Source organism: Nuphar pumila, chromosome 15 (assembly GCF_984573655.1).
Source record: "Nuphar pumila chromosome 15, dmNupPumi1.hap1.1, whole genome shotgun sequence".
In the NCBI taxonomy this organism is placed as follows: Eukaryota; Viridiplantae; Streptophyta; class Magnoliopsida; order Nymphaeales; family Nymphaeaceae; genus Nuphar; species Nuphar pumila.
In genome coordinates this window covers 90001090-90024716 of record NC_143263.1, presented here as the reverse complement: position 1 = coordinate 90024716, position 23627 = coordinate 90001090, and the positions used below count along the sequence as shown (strand labels likewise).

The window sequence follows — 23627 nt, the reverse complement described above, 5'->3', positions numbered from 1 at the left end:
TTTTTTATTCAAGCCTGTACAGATTTTTTTTTTTTTATTCAAACATTGTTTTGGAGTCTAAGGTCCCCCAAAATTCATACATCAGTTTCTCCCATTACAGATACCTTGATGTACGCCTATGCACTTTAACACAATGTATACACACCCTAAGTTAAAATATCCCAACACCTGGTGACGTGCACTAACAGCTCCCACCAAACCAGCAGAGCCCCAGTTTTATATTATCTTTTTTTTTTTTTACAGGGACGCAGCCCAGAAAATTTATGTTTAGTTCTCTTATACTCTATCTTGTTTGATTCTGCCCATCCGACTGGATCGGATGGGCTTGGCCAGATTGATTCAGCCCATGTTTTTTTATTTTATTTTTCTTTGTTTTGACAGTATGCCAGCCCTAGCCGACCCGTCAGCTGGGACTGGACTGTTCCAGATTCAGTCCAGCCGACTGAATCGGCTGGAGTCATATATATGTGTGTGTCTATGCGCGTGTGTCTGTTATAAAAATTTTCACATCAACAACGGTTCAGCCCAAATCTGGACAGTGGTCTGGGACAGGATAGTCTGCTGTCCTGTCCCAGCCGACTGTCCAGGCTAAGACTGGAGAACTGTCCGTCCTGTCCCGAACCCAAAAATCACCCAAAAATCCAAATTTATCGTTTTAACTGAGTATGCACATATTTTATTTCCATAGATCTAGTTCAGTTTTAAGAACCACAGCCCCGTATCCACCTGTCCATAAATAAAGACTTGTTCGGGAGACAGATCTGTCCAGAACGGACAGGGGCTCAAATCTAGCCAGATCTACCCATCATCACGGTGGTCAGATCTGTCCAGATCTGCCCGCTAAAAGCATGGAACAAAACTGTCTTGATCTGTCCAAAGTGTTCATATAAAGTAAAAACATATACATACATAAATATACATGCTTCTACATGTATATTTATATATGTACAGGAGAAAACGTAAAAACATGCAAAAAATCACAGAAAAACAAATATCATATATTTTAAGCCTTCCTACATCGATTCTCATGGATTAAACTATAAAAAATCAAGATAGAATTCATAGTTCGCTATAAAAACATTGCATAAAGCTTATTTAGGTTGTTTTTCTCATCCGAGACAAAAGAAAGACCCGTACATCTACCGTAGATCGAAAAAGAAACAAAAACAATGGTGGAAAACGATAGATGATCAAAGAGGGAACCTCCTTCTTCCTCTTCCTTTCTTTTCCTCTCCTTCTCTCTTTTCCTCTCTTTTTCCTCTTCTTTCTCTTTCTTCCTTTTTGATCTATTTATAGAGCTCTAGATGGGCTGGAGAAGAGAGTGCAGCCCCAGCTAAAACTCTCTTCTCTCTTAGAGTTTTAAAAATTTCGAAACTCTCCAAGTGTTGACTTTTCAAATTTGAGTGTTTTTTTTTTAATCTTTCTTAACTCTATAAAGAGTCCTAAACTCTCTAAAAATAAATCTTGGAATTAATTAAAATTATTTATTTATTATTAATAAATAAATACCTAAAAGCTTCCAAAAATCATATTAGTAAACTAGAACACTTCTTAAGTGATTTTATATGGGTTTAAGGGCTCCACTTAGAGTCCTAAACAATTGTCAAATTAAATTTTTGAAATTACATTAAATTGTTTATTTATTTATTTATTTATTTATTTAATATTAAATAATAAATAAATTTCCAGAAGCTTCCAAAATTTACCAAATTAACTTGGGAGGTTTATTAACATTAATTAACTCCAATTTAAAGGTTTCTAATGAATTTAAAGTTGAAAAAATAGTTGGGCATAGATTTGGATCTGAATCCAATATCCAAATTCATCTCAAAAAACCAAATGGGTCTTGAGTTGCATCCAATCCAGATTAATATAGGTCTTGAATAGAGTCCAAATCCATATTAATTTGGATCAAATCCATCAGATCCGGTTCGATCCAAACCCAGATTTGAGCTAACAAACTGCTCAATTTTTAAAAAAATGTGATTTTCGGGCCAACCGTAACCCGAATTCAGAAAAGTAAAATATTGTTACGCTCAAAATTTCGAGACGCATCCAACAATATATAACTCAAATTTTGCTTCGAAAATTCGTCCGAAAATAACCCGAATTTCGCTTGAATTTAAAGGTTGAAAATAAAACTCTTTCTCACGCTTCGATTGACCCATCTCGACCTTGGCAATGAGACCACGGCCAAGCCCAGCCTCAAAACATGACAGCCAATATCAAGGTTTTACCGATTTGTCTTTTATACTTAGCCAAATTTTCGAAAATCTCAAATTTAACTAAGTGTGAAAATACACGATATTACAAGGTGGGACACCTCACAGCAAATCCAACAAGCACACAACCTTCTATGAGCACATTCAGCCCAACCTTTTTGTCTCTTCAAAATTCTAATTCACATTCAGAAAAATTCACTTTTAGAAAGAATGTAATCTTAAATACCTATAAAATTTTAATATTTCAGGATAATAGCTAATTGAATTTGGATTGGCATTTCTAGTGCACATGCCATATGTACATACTTGCCCAAGTAGAGATGCAATACAAGCACCAGTATGAACAAGAGGCCCTTCTTTGCCTAGAGCAAGGCCACCTCCCACAGAACCAATACTTCCAAAAATCTGTAGGTTCAAAAAGAACAAAAGAGAATGTCAGAAGTTAGAAAGTAAGATAGTGAAATTTAAAAGGAAAAAAAAACAAAGACATAAGGTTAAGCAGACCTTTCCAATCAATGTTCTGAAAAGAAGGATCCCAGGTGTATCAATTCCTGCATGTAGAAAATGATGCCTATCAAACAGTATCTATAATCGATAGTATACACAAACACACACACACACACACACACACACACACACACACACACACACACACCATAACCTAAGCTGATGAAACAAATAGAGCTCACCATTCAAGTAACCCTTGATTTCAGGAATACCAGAGCCTGCTGCTGCAGGTGCAAAGTTTGTCACGATATACACAGAGGAGAAGACCAGAGCCAAATTGAACAATGTATAAACCAAAAAACCAGCAAGGTACGAATGCTGAATTATAGAAAAAGTTGCAGAGAATTTCCATCCAGAGAAATTCTCAACAGCAAGATTGATAAAAAATGCAGCCAACCCAGTGCCTGAAATTACAAAATAACGGAACAGCAGAAAATGGCCCATTCAGAAGATGGTGAGAAGAGATAAGCCATGTAAAATAAAAAGAATGATAATGTGAAACTTCCACTTCAAAGATACAACAAAAACTTTAAGCTTTTCTTCTAGAAAAAGAAAAACATCCTATAAAGATCAGTTAGGACCTATAAATGACCATCCATTTGCACATCAGAACATATGGCCCGTATTGTCAACAATCTAAAAGAAATCATAATAACAAGCAATAAAACATCAAAAAATATTATTAAAAGTGCACTTTTCCATTCATAATCCCAGAACATCCCCTTAACTTTGTGATACCGAGGGAACAACCTATACTGTATTTGCTCAATGCCTGCTTCACATTTTTATGAATAAATGGTAAATCACATCCTTTAACCAGCTAGAACATCCACTATGTAACTGCAAGCAGTCTTGTTTCATCAGGGAAGATAAACGGTATAGTTACTTGAGCAAAAAAAGGTACTTTGATTGTATATGCTAATTGAACATCTGCATCCGTAGAAAAGCAAAACAAGAACAAACAAAATTTCCCTGCTTATCATAACTACAATGAAATTGGTGTTTTCTCACATACTAGTTGAAATAATAACATAGACATTTTTTCAATTATAGGTTAAAGTGGCATGAGAACTGTATCTCATAAAATGATTACACCATGACGAATTGACGATAAATAAAAATAGTGTACATGTATCTCTGCTGGCAGCACTGCAAAACGCCCACCACTAGCTCCAAGAGGTACCAGTTCCAGCATGGTATGCTGGGCATTTTTAAAACACCGTCTCACGCACATGCAGCCAAAGGCAAATTTGGATGCTTAGTGATGAGACAGACTAGTGCACACATAGGCCTAAGGTCAACCAGGACATACACACAAGGCATACCCATAAATATAATGCCTTGTTAGGAAAGAACCTAATCAACCAAATTGAGTGATGCAAACAACAATGCAAATAATACACTTAGCCATGCGTCAAACTTTTATCCAAAATGACAAGCCAGGTGCCTCGGATTTGGACATTTTCCAACCAAATGATCAGTAACACCACGAAGGAACTAAATCAAGCACCTTATCCTCAGTCATCCCCCACTTGTTCAAACAATAAAATAAGTGGTTTAGTCCTTTTATATGGAACATATCAAGATTGAAAAGGAAAATATCTCACTAATACCCTTGAGCACTCTTGTTTTTAATCGTCATTTCTACACATGGCTAACATCCCAATCACCATATGGTGTTTGATCAAGTAAATGGAGCACAATTCTAATGTTTAAATTTGAAAGCATAGTCACAAACCTCATTCTCAAAAAAAATGTGGGCAAAGGAAAATCTCACAATATTTTGGAAAAGTGTGTTACTCTGTTTTTCTTGGAAGAACCTCAGAAAAATATTGGTTTAAATAAATATAAGAAATATGTAATAAATACAAATATAAACATAAATATAAATAACATAAAAACAGGAAAATGTGCTTTCCATGTTAATATCAAGTTAAAAATGTGATATTTACAGAACAGGTTATATTTTGAAAATATTTTGTTTTTCTCAGTACATTATTGCCCATGAAATTATCGCGATTTCATCGCATATTTTCAAGAAGTCCGCGATACTTGTGGTTAGTTGCCCCATTTCTTTTTGGACTTCATAAACCAAATGGATACCAAGGAAATTAGTAGATAACATGTGGGGAAACAAAACAAAGAAAATCACAGGACAACAAAAGCAATAGGAGAAAACTTTAGAGATAGAGGCCATCAGGCAAAAATATTAAACCAGGTTGTTGTTGGTAAGTTGAACTGAAAATTAACAGGATTACACCTCTAAGATATAAGAGTCTCCTAAAAACACACAAAATCCAATAGTTGAGACTCTATAATTAGGATTACCTTCTCAATCTTCACCAGTATAAGCAAGTAAATCTAAAGAAGAAGATGAGAATATAAATAGTCCTTTGGTTATAGAATTATTGATATATCTAACAATTCGTAAAACAGCACTCATAAGCACTGTAGATGGTGCAAGTTGAAACTAATTAGCTGAGTGAACCGCATGAGAAATGTTTGGCCTGATGACGGATAAGTAGGTCAAAGATCCAATCAATTGCTGGTATGTAGTTGGATCTTCAAGAAGAGCTTAATCCTCCGGTCTTAATTTTGCATTTACAACTTCTGGTGTGCCAACCTTCTTATCATCAGAAATTTCATATTTGGCAACGATATATGCAGCTAGCTTCATTTGAGACAATATATATCCTCTACGTGAATAAGTTACTTCAATACTTAGAAAATATCTTAGAAAACCAAGGTCAAACATATCAAAATATTTTTTAAGAATATTTTTAATTTTAGCAATTCTCTTTTTGCCACTCCAAGTGATGATCATATCATCAACATATAGCAAAAGTATAACAATATCAGTGATTGTATCTTTGACAAAAAGAGCAATGTCAGTATAACATGACTTATAACCCATGTTTAACATAACATAGCTAAAACTATCCTATCCTACCAAGTTTTGGGGGCTTGCTTAAGTCTATACAAAGCTTTTTTTAACCGAAGAACTTTTTTTGTCTCGATCTCAAGATCGGGAGAAGGATCCATGTACACTACCTCATTTAGGTTACCATTCAAAAAAAATATTTTTAACATCAATTTGATAAATAGGTCACTTGCTAATGGATGTGAAGACAATGAGTGTTCTAACACTAGTAATACGAGCTACGAGAGCAACGGTCTCTTCATAATTTATCCCATACTCCGAAGAATAACCTTTGGCTACTAGCCAAGCCTTATATTTTGCTAAACATTCATCCCCTTTTGTTTTGACTTTATAGACTCATCTACATCCTATGGCCTTTTCCCCTATAGGCAATGGTCGAATTTCTTAGGTCTTGGCCTTCTCGAGTGTTCCTAGCTCTAAATTCATAACATCAATCCATTCAAAAAAAAATAGCCTCATTGTAGGTTGAGGGTTCATAAAAGGAGTGAATAGTCATAAGACAGACTTTATATCTAGGTGAAAAAATCTCATGACAAACTTTTCAGGAAGTCTAGAGGTTTTACTAGATTTTCTAACACTAGTTTCTTCTACATTTTGGTTTTGTGAATATCTATCAAGTGCACATGAAAGATGTTCAAGAGTTCTTACAAAATAAATTTGAATATCATGATTCTAGGTATCCTCCATGGGAATACCAACATCATCAATATGCATATCAACATGCATAATTTCATCAGAAGCCTTCTTTTGTCGGTAACTCAAATAAAAATGAATACTAGAGATCATCTTTAGCTTATCAAAGTCAAAACCATTTTCATTTTCGAAAAAGTTAACATTTCTTGAAACATATAATTTGTCATTTTTCTTATCATAGCATTTATACCCTTTTTGGTTATTAGCATAACCAAGAAACACACATTCAATGGCTTTACGGGATAATTTCTCCTTTTTCAATACGTACAAAACATTTACATCCAAAGATTCTTAAAATTCTTAAGTCCGAAGAAGTTTGATAAAAATTTTCAATTGAAGATATGTTTTGTAAAGAGGACGAAGGCATTCGGTTGATTAGATATACCGCAGTTAAGACACCTTCAGCCCAAAATCTTTTTTGAAATATTTTTTGAGATCAGCAAAGTTCTCATAGTTTCAATGATATAACAATGCTTTCACTCAGCTAAGTCATTTTGTTGAGGGGTATTTGGATGATCTTTGATGTAAAATCCCACCTTCTTTCAAATAATTTTTGAAATCATTATACAAGTATTCTCCCCCTGAGTTCGGTCGAAAAATGACAATATTGGTTTAAAATTGGTTTTGCACAATTTTGTGAAATTCTTTAAAACATAAGAATACATCGTATTTTTACCTAAAGAAATAGATCCAAGTATACCTAGTATAATCATCAATGAATATAACATAATAAAAGAGTCCTCCTTTTGACATGACCGGAACAGATCCCCATACATCCAAATGCACAAGTTCAAAAGGTTTGGTAGATATAAAAGTTCTAGAGCCAAAAGGAATTTTCTTCATTTTTCCAATAACACATTCATTAATATGAACTCTTTAATACAAGAGTCTTTCAAAAATAGAAAAATGGTTAACTTAGATACATTAGGTTGTCCTAATCTTTGATGTCACACAAAAATATATTTTTCCTTGACAAAATTACAAAATAATTTTTTAGGAAGATGAAGAAAAAAAATCCATGTAGTAGAGATTTTTCCTACCATTGCCTTCCCCAATCAACTTCCCAGACTGGCGATCCTACACCCAATATTTTTTTGATGAGAAAGAAACCTCATACCCATCACTCAAAAATTGAGAAACAGATAATAAATTTAAATTGAGTTTTGGAACAACTCTAACTTTAGGTACTTGAAAATTCTTTGAAATGTTTGAAAATGTTTCAATACTTTTAATTTCTAAATTAGTTCAATCGGTCGTAGAAACACAAGAATTATAAAGAGATTTTGTGCATTCAAATAAGAGTGATTCTAAAGGAGGCACGGGAGTTGAGAATCCAAGAAAGCGTACCTGAACGAGAGAAAGTAGATGTAGAGAAAGTCTTAAGGAATAGTTGCAATGCTTCCATTAGATGTTGAATAGAATTTTTAAAGTCTCCTCCTTTCGTGATGGCTTTATTACCCTTTTTGAGTGGTGTTTCTTCAACGGTTGTTACATTCCTTTTGAGCTTGGGACACTCCAGTTTGATGTATCCCAATTCTTGGCAAAAGTGACAAATAATTCTCCTCTTCTTTATTGTTATAAGTTTCTCCTCAATTGTTATTTTTTCAAAAATGAAAAGGTTTATACGCTTCAACATTATTGTCGGGTCTTGACACGGCGAGAACCTCTCCACTTTCTTTAGTCATGTCAAGTCGGGTCTCGGCTTAGTATACCTCTCCAGGAGAATCAAGAGGGGTGGTGAGAGTTCTATGAAAGATAGTAGACCTAACTTGCTCAAACTCGAATCTCAACCCGAAAAAGGAAATAATACAAGTGTTTCTCCTCAAGTTGCTTTTGCCTCATTTTAATAGTGAGACCATCTCATTTGAGCGCAAGCAATGCTAATTTATCCCAAAGAGGTGAGAGGGTACCATAATAATCGTGCACACTCTTATCTCCTTGTTTAATAATAGGAATTTTCTTTTGAAGAAAATATTTTTGTGCGAAATCGTTTTGCACAAACATATTTCTGAGAAAGATTCAAGACTCGCATGTTTTTTTAATTTAACTATACTTGCCTCAAACTTGAGTTTCAGGCTATTAAGGAACCAAGAGAGAATTTGGGCATTTTCAGCTTTTCAATCTTCCACCTTGATGAGGTGATCTTTGAGTGTTTTCTCTCTTTCTTCATCACTATTTATTTTGGTGAGAATGAATTATGGTTCACATATGGTACGACTCACATGTCCCCATAGCTTCTTGCCCTTAATATGGTGTTTCATAGTGGCGGCCCACATCAAATAGTGAATCGTTTAGCTTGAATGCAATCACCGTCATGGATTCTTTTTTTCACCATCTTGATAGAGAGAAACATGGCTTGTGCAAGATCCTTTCTTTGCAATCACGAACTTTGGAGAAGCTTTACACAATCCCAAAAGTCATTAGCTCTAATACCATGTAATAAAACAAGCGGAAATACAATAGAGAACCCAATAAGGATTAACAAGAATACAAAAGAAGTACACAAACACTAATCCACCAAATACAATTACGAAAAGAGAACAAACTCAAAAGCACAAGGGCCACTAAGGGACAACACAAAGCATACAAAATATAAGTTCTCTTAAAAAAATGCTTAGAAAGCATTGAAGGATACAAAGGGGAAAACCCCTATTTATAATACAAAGAAGAGAGAGTGGGGGCAGCCCAACTAGTCATCGGGCTAGCCCCCAACGGTCATATTTATGACCGTTGGGAGCAGCCCAACAACTAGTTGGGTTGCCCCAACAGCCATATTACATATTAAATATAAAAAACAAAAAAGAAAGAAAATAAAATAAAAGGAAAAACAGCCTCTACTAGGCTGACACCTATTACATGAGTGAAATGACTGAAAAATCCCTGATGAGTATTTCAGTTTACATAGAATACATATGTGTGTGTACAACAACACATTATTTAACAGTTTGGACCCAGATGGCTCTGAATTAGGATTTGACTTTCAGCTATTGGTATTGGGTTTGGACTTGAGTCCTTTGGATCCACAACAAGAAAAACCACACCCAGGTCCCATAAAGATTATAGGAACCGGTAAAATAATACATTTGTCTTTTTTACATTGAAAACCCATGGATCTTAATTGGAACTTATGTCAGATCTAGGTCTGGTATGAAATTTCATAAACAATACCTACCCCCATATAATAATTGGATCCTTAAGATCCAATCTCGATTCTAAACGAACCTTCTTTGTCACCAACCTTGACTCTGTAATGTTTGGTTTGGGTCAGGTTCGTGTCAAACCCAACCTATTGACATCCCTATTTGTGCCCACCCTAACTTAGATTCTTGGCTCCACCCCTGTTTGGCATGTTAGACTTTTTATGTAAATCCATGGTGTTATTTGTTCCTCATAAAAGCTTTTCTGTCGTTAAAATATTGTTACTTGCTTATGTAAAAGAAGACCTGATTGAATAAAATGAGTTTTTTCTTTTCACTTGCCATAACATCTTTCTCTACCTCACACTTCCTCATAATACTCTCTCTCCCACTTCTTATTTTATTGTTTCTAGCCCTGTTTTTATCCTTTGCTTTTGTATTGTTCAGGCTAAAATATAGACCGAAATGGGTTAATGGATGTGGAAAAAAGAAAAAGAACACAAAAAGTAAAGATAATTATCACAACTGTAGGCAGAAGGCAACACCCATGGCACTGGATATAACAAGGAAGCTTCTAAAAAATGTATATGAACATATATGTGGATTTCTGAAACAAGTATTATATATAATGCATTTCAAATAAATGGTTTCTAATGGCATTTGAATCCATGGACTGAGGAACCATAAATTCAGGTAGCCTTCTAAAACAGTGAAAGTTCTAGAAAAATGCATTTTAGTATACTCTAATAAATCTTGCTTTCCTCTCAAAAGAATACAAAAACAAAGTTTATTTGTTAAATCAAGAAAATAAGGTGAAGGACAAATTGGTACTGATTGTGAGAATCAGTTAGTTCCACTCTGTAGCAATATGAAGTCTATCAATAGATAGGCAGACCACATGATTCAAATTCCTTTTGCCACCATTGTGGTGGCATAATTTTGGTGGTATTGCCATGATAAGAAACTAGAGATGGAATGAGTGAAAGTTGCTTTAATGTAGAGTCACTAAAGTTCATAATGAGGTTAACGAAACATAAGGAGTCCTAAAGCCTTGGAAGCAACCATTTTCCATTCATTCTTTGAGACTCTGATGGTACAGATCATGTGCAGATTGAAGCGCTTCTTAGACACTGCACGATTCAAGATAAGCAAAAGAAAATCAAAAAAATCAGCAAGTGAAAAGAACTGGAGGTAGGAAAAGAAGCTTAGCTTCCCCTATGGATTGAAAGCTATAGGATTGTTGCTTGAAGGTGTTACATACAGTATATCCTTATGAGATATCCTAGATAGGTAACAGTTTTGCTGCTAAGGATGATGCAAGCAAATGGATCGGAATAAGCTTCCACAATAATCAGTGACACATATAAACTTAAATTGGAGCTCACTGATGAAGAATTGCAGATAAAATAGCATGTCCTGTGACAGGCTCCTAAGTTTTAACCAATAAAAACTTGAGAGTGCCAGCAACTTAGAATGATATCCCTTGTCTCATGGACCATCAGGTTTACAATGCTAAAATGAACATCCATGATTGAGATAATGCATGTTATATATGTGTTTGCATATGCATGCATAAATTCGCAGTTAGTTCATCTGTTTATTTGCTCTTGTTCTTTTTTTGTTCACTGGTTTTGAGTTAAAGACAGAAAACCTGCATGCACCTACACCATAAAAGCTTTGTCGTCCTTCATGCAGGTTTAAAATGCTAAATTGAGCATTCATGAGACTAAGGCAAGGCATGTCATATATGTGTCTGCATACGCATGCATAAATTCACAATTGGTATATAAGTTCCTTTATTTGCTCAAAATTTTAATACTATTCTTTCTTTGTTCAATGGTTTTGATAAAAACCTGACAAGCTGCATGGACCTAGAAAGAAGCCAAAAATCCAAATTTGTTGTCCACCATTCTCTTCCCAAAATCTTTTAAATTAAAACCATACGGCTCCAAATGGAAACAACAGTGTCGGTTCGGCACCCATCCTCTATATTGTTTATAGTTCAAAACACAATCACCAAATGAGAGACAGCATATTTTGTCAGGTCCTTTATACACCCTCCGGTTATATGCCAGCCATCCAGCCACTCAATCAAAGAATTATCATCATCAACGTAACCAAAAAACACCTAAACTGCAAGGAGCTATAAAACATTAACACCATCCGGCTCCGCCACGTTTATCAACGCATGCCTGACACGAATTCTCGCATTTCTGCTTCAAATTTCTACTGCTCGCAGTTGTTTCAAAGAGCATTAACTAAAACCTACTCAATTAAGCGCAAACCCACCCACAAATGAGCAACAATTTCATCTTTTTACATGAACTCGCTCAAACTTCCATCTTTGATATGCCTCTCTTCATTGTCTTCCAAAACAAACAACAATTCGACGAGTAGCCGCCTACCCATAACCATTTCTCGCACCTGAAAAGCTTGTTCCATAAAAAAGCAAAAAGAAAAATAAAAGATACAAGAGAAAAAAGAAAAGAACAAAAACATATAATTCAGACCAGATCTTCAAACTGAAGGGAAATCTTGTGTTACCGATTCCGATAAGTAGCGAAAAAAACCATTTCACCATCACGTAGTACCACCGATACAACGTTCCCCGCTGCGCCTACCGAAAACCAAGAAAAAACGCACAAAAATCTTTAAATTCGACAGTAAAAACTCAAGATCAACGAGATCTAAACCCTCAACGAAGCTTCAGGAAAACAAAACCAGACGAAGGTAATGAATTGCGAGAGAGAGCACACAGACCTGTTCTTCCCTGTACGCATGGTTCTCGACGATCTCGTAGTCGAGGCTCTCGACGCCGCCGTCGCTGCTGAGCCTCGCGAACTCGATCCCGTCGAGCTCCTCGGACGACCTCTCCGAGTCGGGCAACCGAGACCAGGCGTGCCTCGCCGATTCGAGACCGTCCTGGATGTAGCTCGACAGCATCTCCCCTGCTGCCGAGCGAACGGAGGCGAGTCGCGACTCGGAAGGATGAATCCGATTCTCGAGGAGGGTTTCTTCTCCCCCGATCAGAGAGAGAGAGAGAGAGTGGACTCTTCTTTGTTTAAAGAGTCGGGCGCCGTACAGATCTATAAAGAGAACGGTGACTTCGCTGCTCTTCCGTTCTCTTCTCTTCTCTTTGAGGTCTTTCTAACGTGCGCTTTTCTTGTCTCACACTTGTGGCCTTTGTAAATGAACGGCTTTTTTTATTGAAATTTTGTACTGAAATTTACACGATGTTACATTGCGTGCAACTTGTGGTCCCACTTGTGATGCTAATGACTTTTTGGTACGCTTAGGAATGCATAACGAACCAAGCTCGGCTCTTGCCTTAAATAAGCCGATCTTGTACTGGCTTTGAGGTTCGGATCGAGCAAACAAGTCGAACGTGATTGTCCTACCGAGCCCATCTCGAGCCTCACTCCGACCCGCCCCTTTCTTGAGCCCCACCCCTATCACGACCCGCCCCATTTAGCCCTCACCCTCACTCGCTCCTCCTCGAGCCAAACCTTTGCCCCGCCCCTTTCTTGCTCTTCCTCTCTCTCTTTTTCCTTTCTCGCTTGGGGAGAAGAAGCAGGATATGCTCTCTCTCTTTCTCTTTGTGGCTGATGAGCCCAGACCGAGCTCGAGTCAACTTAGTTTGTTGTACTCAGTGTAAAACATTGACCCGAGCTCGGTATATACAAGCTCAGCTCGGCTCAGTTCAGGCTTGGGATGAACCTGTACATCTTTTTTTTTGTCTAGCCGAGCTTGTACATGCCAAGATTCAAGTTCTGCTGTGTGCATCTTGTGAAACACTAACCCATGATGAATCTACATTGTTTTTCTCTGGTAAACAGGTTAAATCAATCCTACAATTAAAAACGATTACATCCAAAGCAACTAATTCAAACTTTAGGAATAAGATCTCATACTTCATCAACCTATACTAAACACTAAAAATGTTGATTAATGAGAAACTTCATACCTTGATGCAAATACAAATAAATAAAATATCACACACGCGAATGAAAATCAAAATACGACAAAGCCCTCCGGGAACATTGTCGGAATGCAGAAGAGATCATAAATCTTTTCCCTAACACAAGTGGTTGTTGTCCAAACCCAAGGTGCAAACCTTGTATCAGATAAAATATGCAAAAATGAATAAAAATACAAGTATGGTGGGATCCTACGACTGATCACAGAAAAAAATCACGGGATAAAAATCATTACTCAGGGTTGACTGGTCTTCTTCTCTCTTGATTCTCCTCTTTTAAACATGTTCTTCTCTCTCCCCTTCTCAAAAACGTGAATAGTGTTTTCTAATAAGGGGGTTCAACCCTCTTTATATATAGGGAAGGTTGGGTTTCTTCTTGGAAGACAATCTCTTTATAAAGGGTTTCTTAGTTGGACTCTTCTCTTATATGAACTATGAATTCTAATTAAAGGGTCCATGATTCAACATAGGATCCACTCTCATAATCCAACGTGTAATACTAACATATATTATTGATTAAATATTATTAATTAATTAAGTATTAATAAATTCATATTAAAAAATATCATTAAATTGAATTAAATAATTTTTTTAATTTTATAAAAAAACTAAGTATTACATGATCAGGTTCAGAGTGAGATAGAATTAGAAAAAACTAAAACCAGATCCAACGAGCTTAAAACCCAATGTTTACACTTAATCGGAATTGGGTTTTAGTCAGAACAGGGTTATAGTCAGAATCAGATTCGGGTTTGAATACAACACTCGATACCGAACTTGAATCCAATTATTAATCATATCTGAATTTGGATATTGAAACTGACTAATCATATTCAAATCCAGGTTGGATGTTGGCTTACATCTGACTCATTGACATCCCTATTTGCAAGTGAGAAAAAAGTAGAAAAACATTGGTGAGAAAGAAAAAATTTAATTTTAGGGGAGTGTTCCAAATGATAGAAAAAAAAATCATGTGAAAATTTGTTGAAAGTCTTTAAGTTTTTTATACAAAACAATGGCACATTTCTCCACTTTGGAGGCTGTGGGGAATGCTTTCTTTTCTATCTCTCTCTTAAACCAATTTGTTCTTTCCAAAACAATCTCACACAAACAATTGATTTTTTTTATAAAGAGCAAGTTTTAATATCAAAACTTCTCATATATAAAATTTCCTCTTTTTGCAAGATTGTTTTCACTTCCAAACGTGAGTGACTGTTACAATCCTAGATTCAGCGAACATGGTAGGATCCAAGCTCCAGGATCCATACATCACCTCCATAGTGAAAGAAGACTTTCCAAGTCAAGCTTGGGCCCAAGAAAGTGATGTGACAACTTATGTGTCCTCTTCACATATGAGGTAAGTCAGAGAGAGAGAGAAGGATCGAGAAAGAGGGAGAGGGTTTCATAAAAGGTAGAGGAGAGAGAAATGGTAAGAAGAGAGGGAAAGGTTCCATGAAAAGGGGATAAGGAGAGAGAGAGGGGGTTGTCACGTGTAGGGGTGGCAATTTCTGACACGACCCGCCAACCCGCCTCTTAGGCGGGTTCGGGTTGGGCTTAAGCCAACCCGTTTAATAAACGGGTCGACCCGCGCAACCCGTTTATTAAACAGGTTGGGTTCCAGTTGGGGGTATGCCAACCCGCCAACCTGGCTGACCCGTTTAATAAACAGGTTAGGCGGGTGGGTCAACCCGCCAACCCGGCTGCCCGACCCGCCAACCCGACCCGCCTACCTGCCAACCTGATCCGTCAACCCGCCAACCCGACCCGCCAACCTGACCAGCGAACCTGAAAACCCGTTTACCCGACCCAACCCATTTATTAAATGGGTTGGCAGGTCATGTCGGGTTACCCGTTTATTAAACGGGTCGGGTTCGGGTTGAGGTATGCTGACAGGCCAACCCGACCCGATTGCCACCCCTAGTCACGTGGTGGCTCCCTGTTGGATGGGGGTCCCCTCCATGGAAAATTATCCCCATGCTCCTCTATAACCTCGTAAAGTTTCTTCTTTTCTTCTTGTTTTGCCCCTCCTATTTGAATTCTTTTTGTACTTGCTCCTTTGGGCTCGGGTTATTTGGATCTCGATCCAAATTCTGCATGTGTACCTGACCTGTTTTGATCAGACGGGGTTTCTAGATTTTTTATCGTTTAGAATCTTACATTGATCGATGGCCCACCTCTGACTCACGGAATAAGTAAAATAACGTTAAAAGTAGTGGTATTTCACTTGTGCCACCGAAACAACTCCCACTTATCCTACACCTCTCAAGTCATTTCATAAAGACGAACTAGAGTCAAGCTCAACAGGGTCTTCTTTCCCCGCTGATTCTGCCAAGCTCGTTCCCTTGGTTGTGGTTTTGTTGGATAGTAGACAGGGAAAGTGGGAATCTCGTTAATCCATTCATGCGCGTCACTAATTAGATGACGAGGCTTTTGACTACCTTAAGAGAGTCATAGTTATTCCTGTCATTTACACGCACTTGGTTGAATTTCTTCACCTTGACATTCAGAGCACTAGGCAGAAATCACATTGCATCAACATTTGCACGGACCATCGCTGCACGGGCATATTTCCTTCAATGGGCCAGCGCGGCGCGCCGGTCCTTCCCCACCGCCGCAAGCCTATTTGTCAGCTCGCTTGCCGATCGCGGAAGCTTGTAATCAGAGTGCAAGAGAGAAAAGGAGAATAGAGGGAGAGAAATTGCAATCACAAGAAGCAATCGCAGCGAGGGTGAACAAAAGAAAGCTCAACGCATTTACTTCATTTATAATTTTGCTCATAGGCGATTACAGTTCAAGTATACGGGCTTCCCCTTTGGGGTATTGATTCACCAGAACCGGGCAGCTTACATCAGACTCAACAAAAGCAAAACAGACTCTAAGCACAACTGTATAATGTAAGTCGCAAGGGAACATGCTTCTCCCTTCAAATCATGCATCGTCCTTGGCGCCATATGTTTCATGGTAAGCTCTGACTTCAGCTGGGTAGCGGCTGTTCATTTGGAATGCAGGCTCTCATGTTGGTTCTGTTGTTTCCTCCTACTGCACCAAGTATTTCTTCGCCTCCCCCAAGTAGTTGACCTTGTGGCGAAGGATCTGGCTAAGGTGCTTTTCGGCCCGTTGTGCTGTCGAAGCCCTCTACATGATGGAAGCGCGTTGTGGCACACTGTGTTCTGAGTCTTCATCATCTGGATGGAACTGCTTGAGGTTGCACACGTGAAACACCGGGTGCACCTTGAAGTCTGGGGGCAACTTCAGCTTGTATGCCAGCTTGCTCACCTTCTTTGTGATGGTGAAGGGTTCTTCATACTTTCTGAGCAGTCTGCGGTGTCGCCCGCGAAAGATGCCTGTATGACGAGGATATAGCTTCACCAACACTTGGTCCCCAACTTGGAACCCCGTGGGCCAATGATGCTTGTCCGTTGAATGCCTTCGCTAACTCATTCTGCTCGTGCCAGTCGCGAACAAATTGGTAGGAAAAATATGGCATTCTCTTTTCTTGTGCTGCAAGAGTGTGCGGGGTCAGTGGATGCTGCCCCGTGGCTATCTCAAACGGGTTGTGGCCTAAAGACTCGCTTTTCTGCATATTGTAACAAAACTGTGTCACATCAAGGAGCTTCACCCGGTTTTTCTGATTGGCACTAACAAAGTGCTTAAGGTACTGCTCATGTATCCCGTTGATGCGCTCTGTCTACAGATGGAAGCTTGTTGAAAACAACAAATCAGAGCCAAGTAGCTGAAATACCCCACACCAGAACTTGCCCGTGAAGCGAGCATCACGATCACTCACAATGCTCTTTAGTATGCCTCAGTGCTTCACCACATGCTTTACGAACAACTTTGCAGTCTTCTCTGCAGGGCACTCATTGGAAGTTGGGATGAAGGTGACATACTTTGAGAAACGATCCACCACAACCAAAATAGAATTGAGGCCCTCTACCTTTGGCAGACTACCAATAAAGTTCATGGAGATGTTATCCCAAGGACGTTCTGGAATTGGTAGAAGCTCAAGAAGACCGACAGCCATCTAGTTTGTCTTCTTATCTTGCTGGCAAATGAGGCATGTCCGCACATACCCCTCAACGTCGTCTCTCATCTGCGGCCAATAGTAGCCGCGCTCAAGGAGTGCTAAGGTCCGCTTCTGACCAGGATGACCGACCCAGAGTGTATCATGGCACTCCTTAAGTAGTTCTCGGCGAAGGCTTCCCCACCGCGGCATGAAGATATGTTCTCCTTTTGTTATGAGGACGGCATCCTGTAGCCATAATCGTCGAGTATTCCCTGCCTGCGCCAGAGAAACAAGGTGTTGTACGGTCGAATCTTGCTGCGTACCTTCACAGATGTGGCTCAGCAATGCGCCCTCTAAGTGCACTTCAGAAGGCTCCGCACACACAACTGTCAGTTCAGCCCTACGACTCAAGGCATCCGCCATAACATTGGTCTTTTCAACCTTGTACTTCAAGGCAAAGTCGAACTCATCCAAAAACATCTGTCATCGAGCTTATTTAGGCGTTAACTTTTTCTACGTATGAAAATAGCTCGTAGTCACATTGTCCATCTTGATGACAAACTCAACACCCAAAAGGTAGTACCGTCAGGTTCTAAGGCAATACACAATGGCGGTCATCTCACGTTCATGCACTGTGTAACGCCTCTCTACATCTTTCAGCTTACGACTCTCATATGTGATCGGATGGACATCTTGCATAATAACTCCCTCAATGACAAAGTCTGAGGCATCCGTGTGGACTTCAAAAAGTCTCGAATGATCAGGCAGTCACAGCACTAGCTCCCTCACTAAGACTTTCTTCAAGCCATCGAAGACATCCTGGCACGCTTCTGTCAAGAGCCACACCCGATTCCTCTTTAACAAACCTGTGAGGGGCGCAACAATGAGAGAATAGCCTTCGATAAAACGTCGATAATAGTTTTCCAAATCGAGGAATGACCGCAATTCTGGCACTTTGCTTGGCGAAACCCATTTCTGGATGGCCCTTATCTTCTGTACATCCATACGCAGCACACCACGCACCACAACGTGGCTAAGGAAGCTGATATCCTCCTGCCCAAAGAGACATTTCTCTCGTTTGACACAAAGGTCATTCTCCTTCAGCACCTGAAACACTATTTGCAAGTGCCCGACATGTTCCTCCATGTTGTTGTTGTAGATCACGATATCATCCAGATAGACTACCACGAACTTGTCTAAGTAAGGGTAGAAGATCTGGTTCATTAAAGTCGTGAACGTGACTGAAGTATTTGTCAACCCAAATGGCATTACTAGAAATTCGTAAGCACCATAGCGGGTGACACAAGTTGTCGTCGGCTCATCACCTTCAGCAATGCTCACCTGTCAGTAATCAGATCGCAAATCTAGCTTGGAAAAGATATGGGCACTGCCTAGCTGATCAAACAAGTCCGCTATCAGTGGCAATGGGTATTTGTTCTTCATCGTGATCTTGTTTAAAGCACGACAATCCACACATAACCGCTTGGAGCCAATATTTTCCATTTGAAAAAAGCCTGGGGCACCAAATGAGCTTTTTGATGGACGGACAATGCCTATGTCTAACATCTTGTATAGCTGCCTGCGCAACTCATTCAGCTCAACTGGCCCCATACGGTATGGAACCATTGCGGGAGGCTTCGCTCCCGAGGTCAACTCAATTTTTTGGTCAACCTCACGTCTTGGTGGGAGACACTTCGGCAATTCCGGAGGCATCACCCCCCGAAACTTCTTCAATAGTGAGGCTAGGGTTGGCGACACTGCTGCTTCTACCTTACCTTCTTCTGCGCGCGCTGCCACTAAGAATGTTTGTTCCCCATGCTTGACACCCTTCTTCAGATGCATTGCTGATAACACTGAAGACTTGCCTTTCTGTGTAAGGCATTAGACTATGTAGGACAGGTCTGACCCCATGATCGTCAACGTATTAAACTTTGGCAGCATCATAACATTCTGGCTTCGCAGAAACTCCATACCCAAAATCACCTTGAAATCGTTCAGGGGCACCACAGAGAAGTTGGCTTTGCCGACCCAACTCTCCACTTGAGTAGCCACATCTCTTGCTTCGCCAACGATGGGCTTGGCCTCAAAGTTTACCGTCTTGATGGTCCTTTACTTTGGCCTAGGCTTCAAACTCAATCGTTCTGCCTCTTTCCGCGAGACAGAGTTATGTGTGGCCTTAGAGTCTATCGTTGCTGAAGTTGACTTTTCATTCATAATGACTTTCAAGTACATAAGTTCCTTACTGACCTGCATGTTCTTAGCCGCGCAACTTCTAGTTGCGTTAATCGATCGCATGGCCCCCATCATTGGTTGCATCGTTTTAGTGTCACTACACTCAATATTGCTACATTCTTCATGTGCAGCATTGGCTTGCCCATCATCATTTACGAGGCGCTTTGGGCACTGCCTGACGATATGTCTATCACCACAGAACCAACATGTCACAACCACACCCTTGTTACTGTTGTTATGCTTTGTGAAGTTCTGTTTCTTTTCGGATTGATGGTGTGTCGACGTCTCACCTTTATCATTGCGTTGTTCATCCTTTTTGCCTCCATGGTCAAGCTTATTCTCAACTTTGGTTGATATTGTGAAAGGCTTGCGCTGAGTGTCAACTAAGCGCTCGACCGCCACATATGCATCTTCCAAAATACGGGGGTTACTCATTTTCACTTCAGACTGTACCCATGGTTGAAGTCCCACAATGAACCAGTTGAGCATATCGTCTTCTGGCATGTTAGGTATCTCCAGAACAAGCTTCTGGAACGTTCTAACATAGTCTTGCAACAAACCAGAGTGTTTGAGCTCATGAACCATTCAATACTCCTACCTCTGCACATTTCTTATCATGAAATAGTTGCGCAACTCTATTTTGAAGTCGTCAAAGGTGTCTATCACACATTGACCCATCTTCATGTCGCTGCACTTTCGCCTCCGCCAAGCAATAACATCTCCATCAAGTAAGGTTGTTGCAGCCTTAATCCTTAGATCTTCAAGGGTCACATTCTGAATATCCAAGTAGTCTTCTACTTGGAACAAGAAGTTCTCAATGGCCTTGCTGTCACAAGAACCATTAAATTTTGTGGGTCTTGGCACATCAATTCCTGATGGCCTCTCACCATTTTTGCCATTTAGGCTCATTGTCCGCTGCAACGTAGGGTTCTTCAACTGAAGCTCCCCTACTTCAGTCTGCAAGTCGGTCACTATAGTCGTCAACGAAGTGACCTTCCCCATTAGTAAGTTTACCTGCTCTTGCAGGCTTGCCACCACATCATTCAGTCCACTGAATGATTCACATGCGCGTGAAATCACTTTCTCATGTGAAGTCACATCTTTCACCAGCTTGTTAACAATTACAACCAACTCTTCTTGGCCTCGAGGTGAACTCATCTCCTCAGCTTCGACAATTGCCTTGCCTTTGGTATTGCGCAAGTTTTGATAAGGCGCCACGATGTCTTGCTCACAAATCGCAGCATGTCGGCGTGTCTGTCGACACCGACTCTGGAGTCCCTTCCCCAGCACGAGAACGGGCTCTGGTACCACTTGTCACAGGCCTATTTTTTTTAATGGGCCAGCATGGCATGACGGTCCTTCTTCATCGCCGCAAGCCTACTTGTCAGCTCGCTTGCCGATCGCGGAAGCTTGTAATCAGAGAGCAAGAGAGAATAGAGGGAGAGAACTTGCAATCACAACGAGGGTGAACAAAAGAAAGCTCAACGCATTTACTTCATTCACAACTTTGCCTGTAGGCTATTACAGTTCAAGTATACGGGCCGCCTCTACGGGGTATTGATTCACTTGAACCGGACAACTTACATCAGACTCAACAAAAACAAAACACAATCTAAGCGCAACTGTACAATGTAAGTCACAAGGGAACAATCGCAATGCTTTGTTTTAATTAAACAGTCAGATTCCCCTTGTTCGTACCAGTTCTGAGTTAGTTGTTTGATGCCCGAGGAAGGCCCGGTGAGAAGTCGTTCCCTATCTGTCCTCTGACTGGCATGTGGCGGCCTGCTCTCGCCGCAAGAGCAGCTTGAGCAGTCCACCGACAACCGACGAGTTTGGGATAGGGACCCCAGTGCCCAACCCTCAGAGTCAATCCTTTTCCCGAAGTTACGGATCTGTTTTGCCGACTTCCCTTGCCTACATTGTTCCATTGGCTTGACGTTGTTCGCCTTGGAGACCTGATAGGGTTATGAGTACGACCAGGCATGGGCGGCACTCGGTCCTCCAGATTTTCAAGGGTCGCTAGGGGCACATCGGACACCACGCGAGGTGCAATGCTCTTCCAGTCGCTGGACCCTACCTCTGGCTGAGCCATTTTCAGGGTGGGTAGGTTGTTAAACATAAAAGATAACTCTTCCTGAGGCCCCAGACAATGTGACTGGACTACCAAATGTTATTGTCAACAACCACCTCCCAATTCAGGAATTTTAACTTGATTCCCTTTCAAGGTTCGTGTGATCCACACTATCCAAGGGGCTTCCGCTGCCTCTTAGGATCGACTGACCCATGTGCAAGTGTCGTTCACATGGAACCTTTCCCCTCTTCGGCCCTCAAGGTTCTCATTTGAATATTTGCTACTACCACCAAGATCTGCATTGACGGTCGTTCCGCCCAGTCTCATGGCCAGGTTTTGCAATGACAGTTGTGCCCACCTATTCATCGAGGCCTGGCAATCGCCTCGACGGCTGGGTGTGTGTCACACACTTAAGTGCCATCCATTTTTGGGGCTAGTTGATTCGACAGGTGAGTTGTTACACATTCCTTAGCGGATTTTGACTTCCATGACCATCATCCTACTGTCTTAATCGACCAACACCCTTTGTGGGATTTAGGTTAATGCATTGTTAGGCACTGTAACCCAGTTTCCGATTCATCCCGCATTGCCAGATCTGCTTACCAAAAATGGCCCACTTAGAGCTCTTGATTATGGGATGCGGCTCAACAAAGCAGTCGTGTTGTCCTACCTATTTAAAGTTTGAGAATAGGTAGAGGACAAGGTGCCTCCGATGCATCTAATCATTGGCTTTACCTAATAGAACTCTTGCGAGCACCAGCTATCCTGAGAGAAACTTCGAAGGGAACCAGCTACTAAACAGTTTGATTAGTCTTTCATCCCTACACCCAAGTCAGTCAAACGATTTGAACGTCAGTATCGTTGCGGGCCTCCACTAGAGTTTCCTCTGGCTTCACCTCGCTCAGGCATAGTTCACCATCTTTCGGGTCCCGACAAGCATGCTCCCACTCGAACCCTTCTCAGAAAATCAAGGTCGGTCGACAGTGCACCCCCAAAGGGGATCTTGCCATTCAGCTTCCTTTCGCTTTCCGGGTTTCCACAACCGTTGACTAGCACACATGTCAGACTTCTTGGTCTGTGTTTCAAGACAGGCAGGATGAGGAGTCCGCGGGCCGGTGCCATAGCACGTGGTGTTGCGAACAACCCACCACAAGGGTGTGTGTTGTGCATCCTTAGTCACGACAATGACGGTCCATGAGCGTAACAACCGTCCGGGCTTCATCCACTGCCGCAACCCGCGTCGATCCACACCTCAAGCCAATCGGCAGACCAGCTGAGAGTCATTCTACAAATGATCGAGGCGCATCATCGGCCTCCATTCGCTTCCCTCCTGACAATTTCACGCACTCTTTGACTCTTTTTTCAAAGTCCTTTTCATCTTTCCCTCGCGGTACTTGTTCTCTATCGGTCTCTCACCTGTATTTAGCCTTGAACGGAATTTACCGTCCGATTAGGGTTGCATTTCCAAACAACCCGACTTGTTGACAGTGCCTCATGGTGCGATAGGGTCCAAACACGATGAGGCTCTCACCCTCTTTGGTGCCCCCTTCCAGGGGACTTGGGTACAGCCTGTCTTTAAATATGCTTCTACAAACTATAATTCGGAAAGTGAGGCCTACCAATTCTCAAGTTGGGCTATTCCCAATTCGCTCGCCGTTACTAGGGGAATCCTTGTAAATTTCTTTTCCTCCGCTTATTGATAAGCTTAAACTTAGCGGGTGGCTTCACCTGACCTGGGGTTGCTAAGCTAAGATGAGAAATTGCCTTTAGAGTTCCAACAAACTTTCGACACTTCATGCGAGTTACGGCAATCCATCGTGCACATCTATGGTAATTCACTGC

At 40.4% G+C, this 23627-nt stretch overlaps 1 protein-coding gene and 1 pseudogene across 4 annotated transcripts in view; both read right to left on the bottom strand.

Annotated features, from left to right (window-relative positions):
- Positions 1 to 12609, bottom strand: part of LOC149815960 (chloride channel protein CLC-d-like) — an 80682-nt gene extending 68073 nt beyond the window's left edge. For 3 of the 4 annotated variants that reach the window (XM_089988879.1, XM_089988880.1, XM_089988881.1), the window contains exons 1-5: positions 12261 to 12588; positions 12045 to 12117; positions 2912 to 3133; positions 2727 to 2773; positions 2529 to 2627 (exon numbers count right to left, since the gene is read on the bottom strand). In XM_089988879.1, coding sequence (XP_089845005.1) covers positions 2529 to 2627; positions 2727 to 2773; positions 2912 to 3133; positions 12045 to 12117; positions 12261 to 12443 — 624 coding nt within the window. In that variant the 5' untranslated portion in view covers positions 12444 to 12588. Of the gene's footprint in view, positions 1 to 2528; positions 2628 to 2726; positions 2774 to 2911; positions 3134 to 12044; positions 12118 to 12260 lie in introns of all 4 variants that reach the window. The other variant, XM_089988882.1, reaches the window with a different exon arrangement.
- A 9034-nt stretch (positions 12610 to 21643) lies between these two features.
- Positions 21644 to 23504, bottom strand: LOC149815959 (25S ribosomal RNA; annotated as a pseudogene).
- Positions 23505 to 23627: the final 123 nt, after the last annotated feature.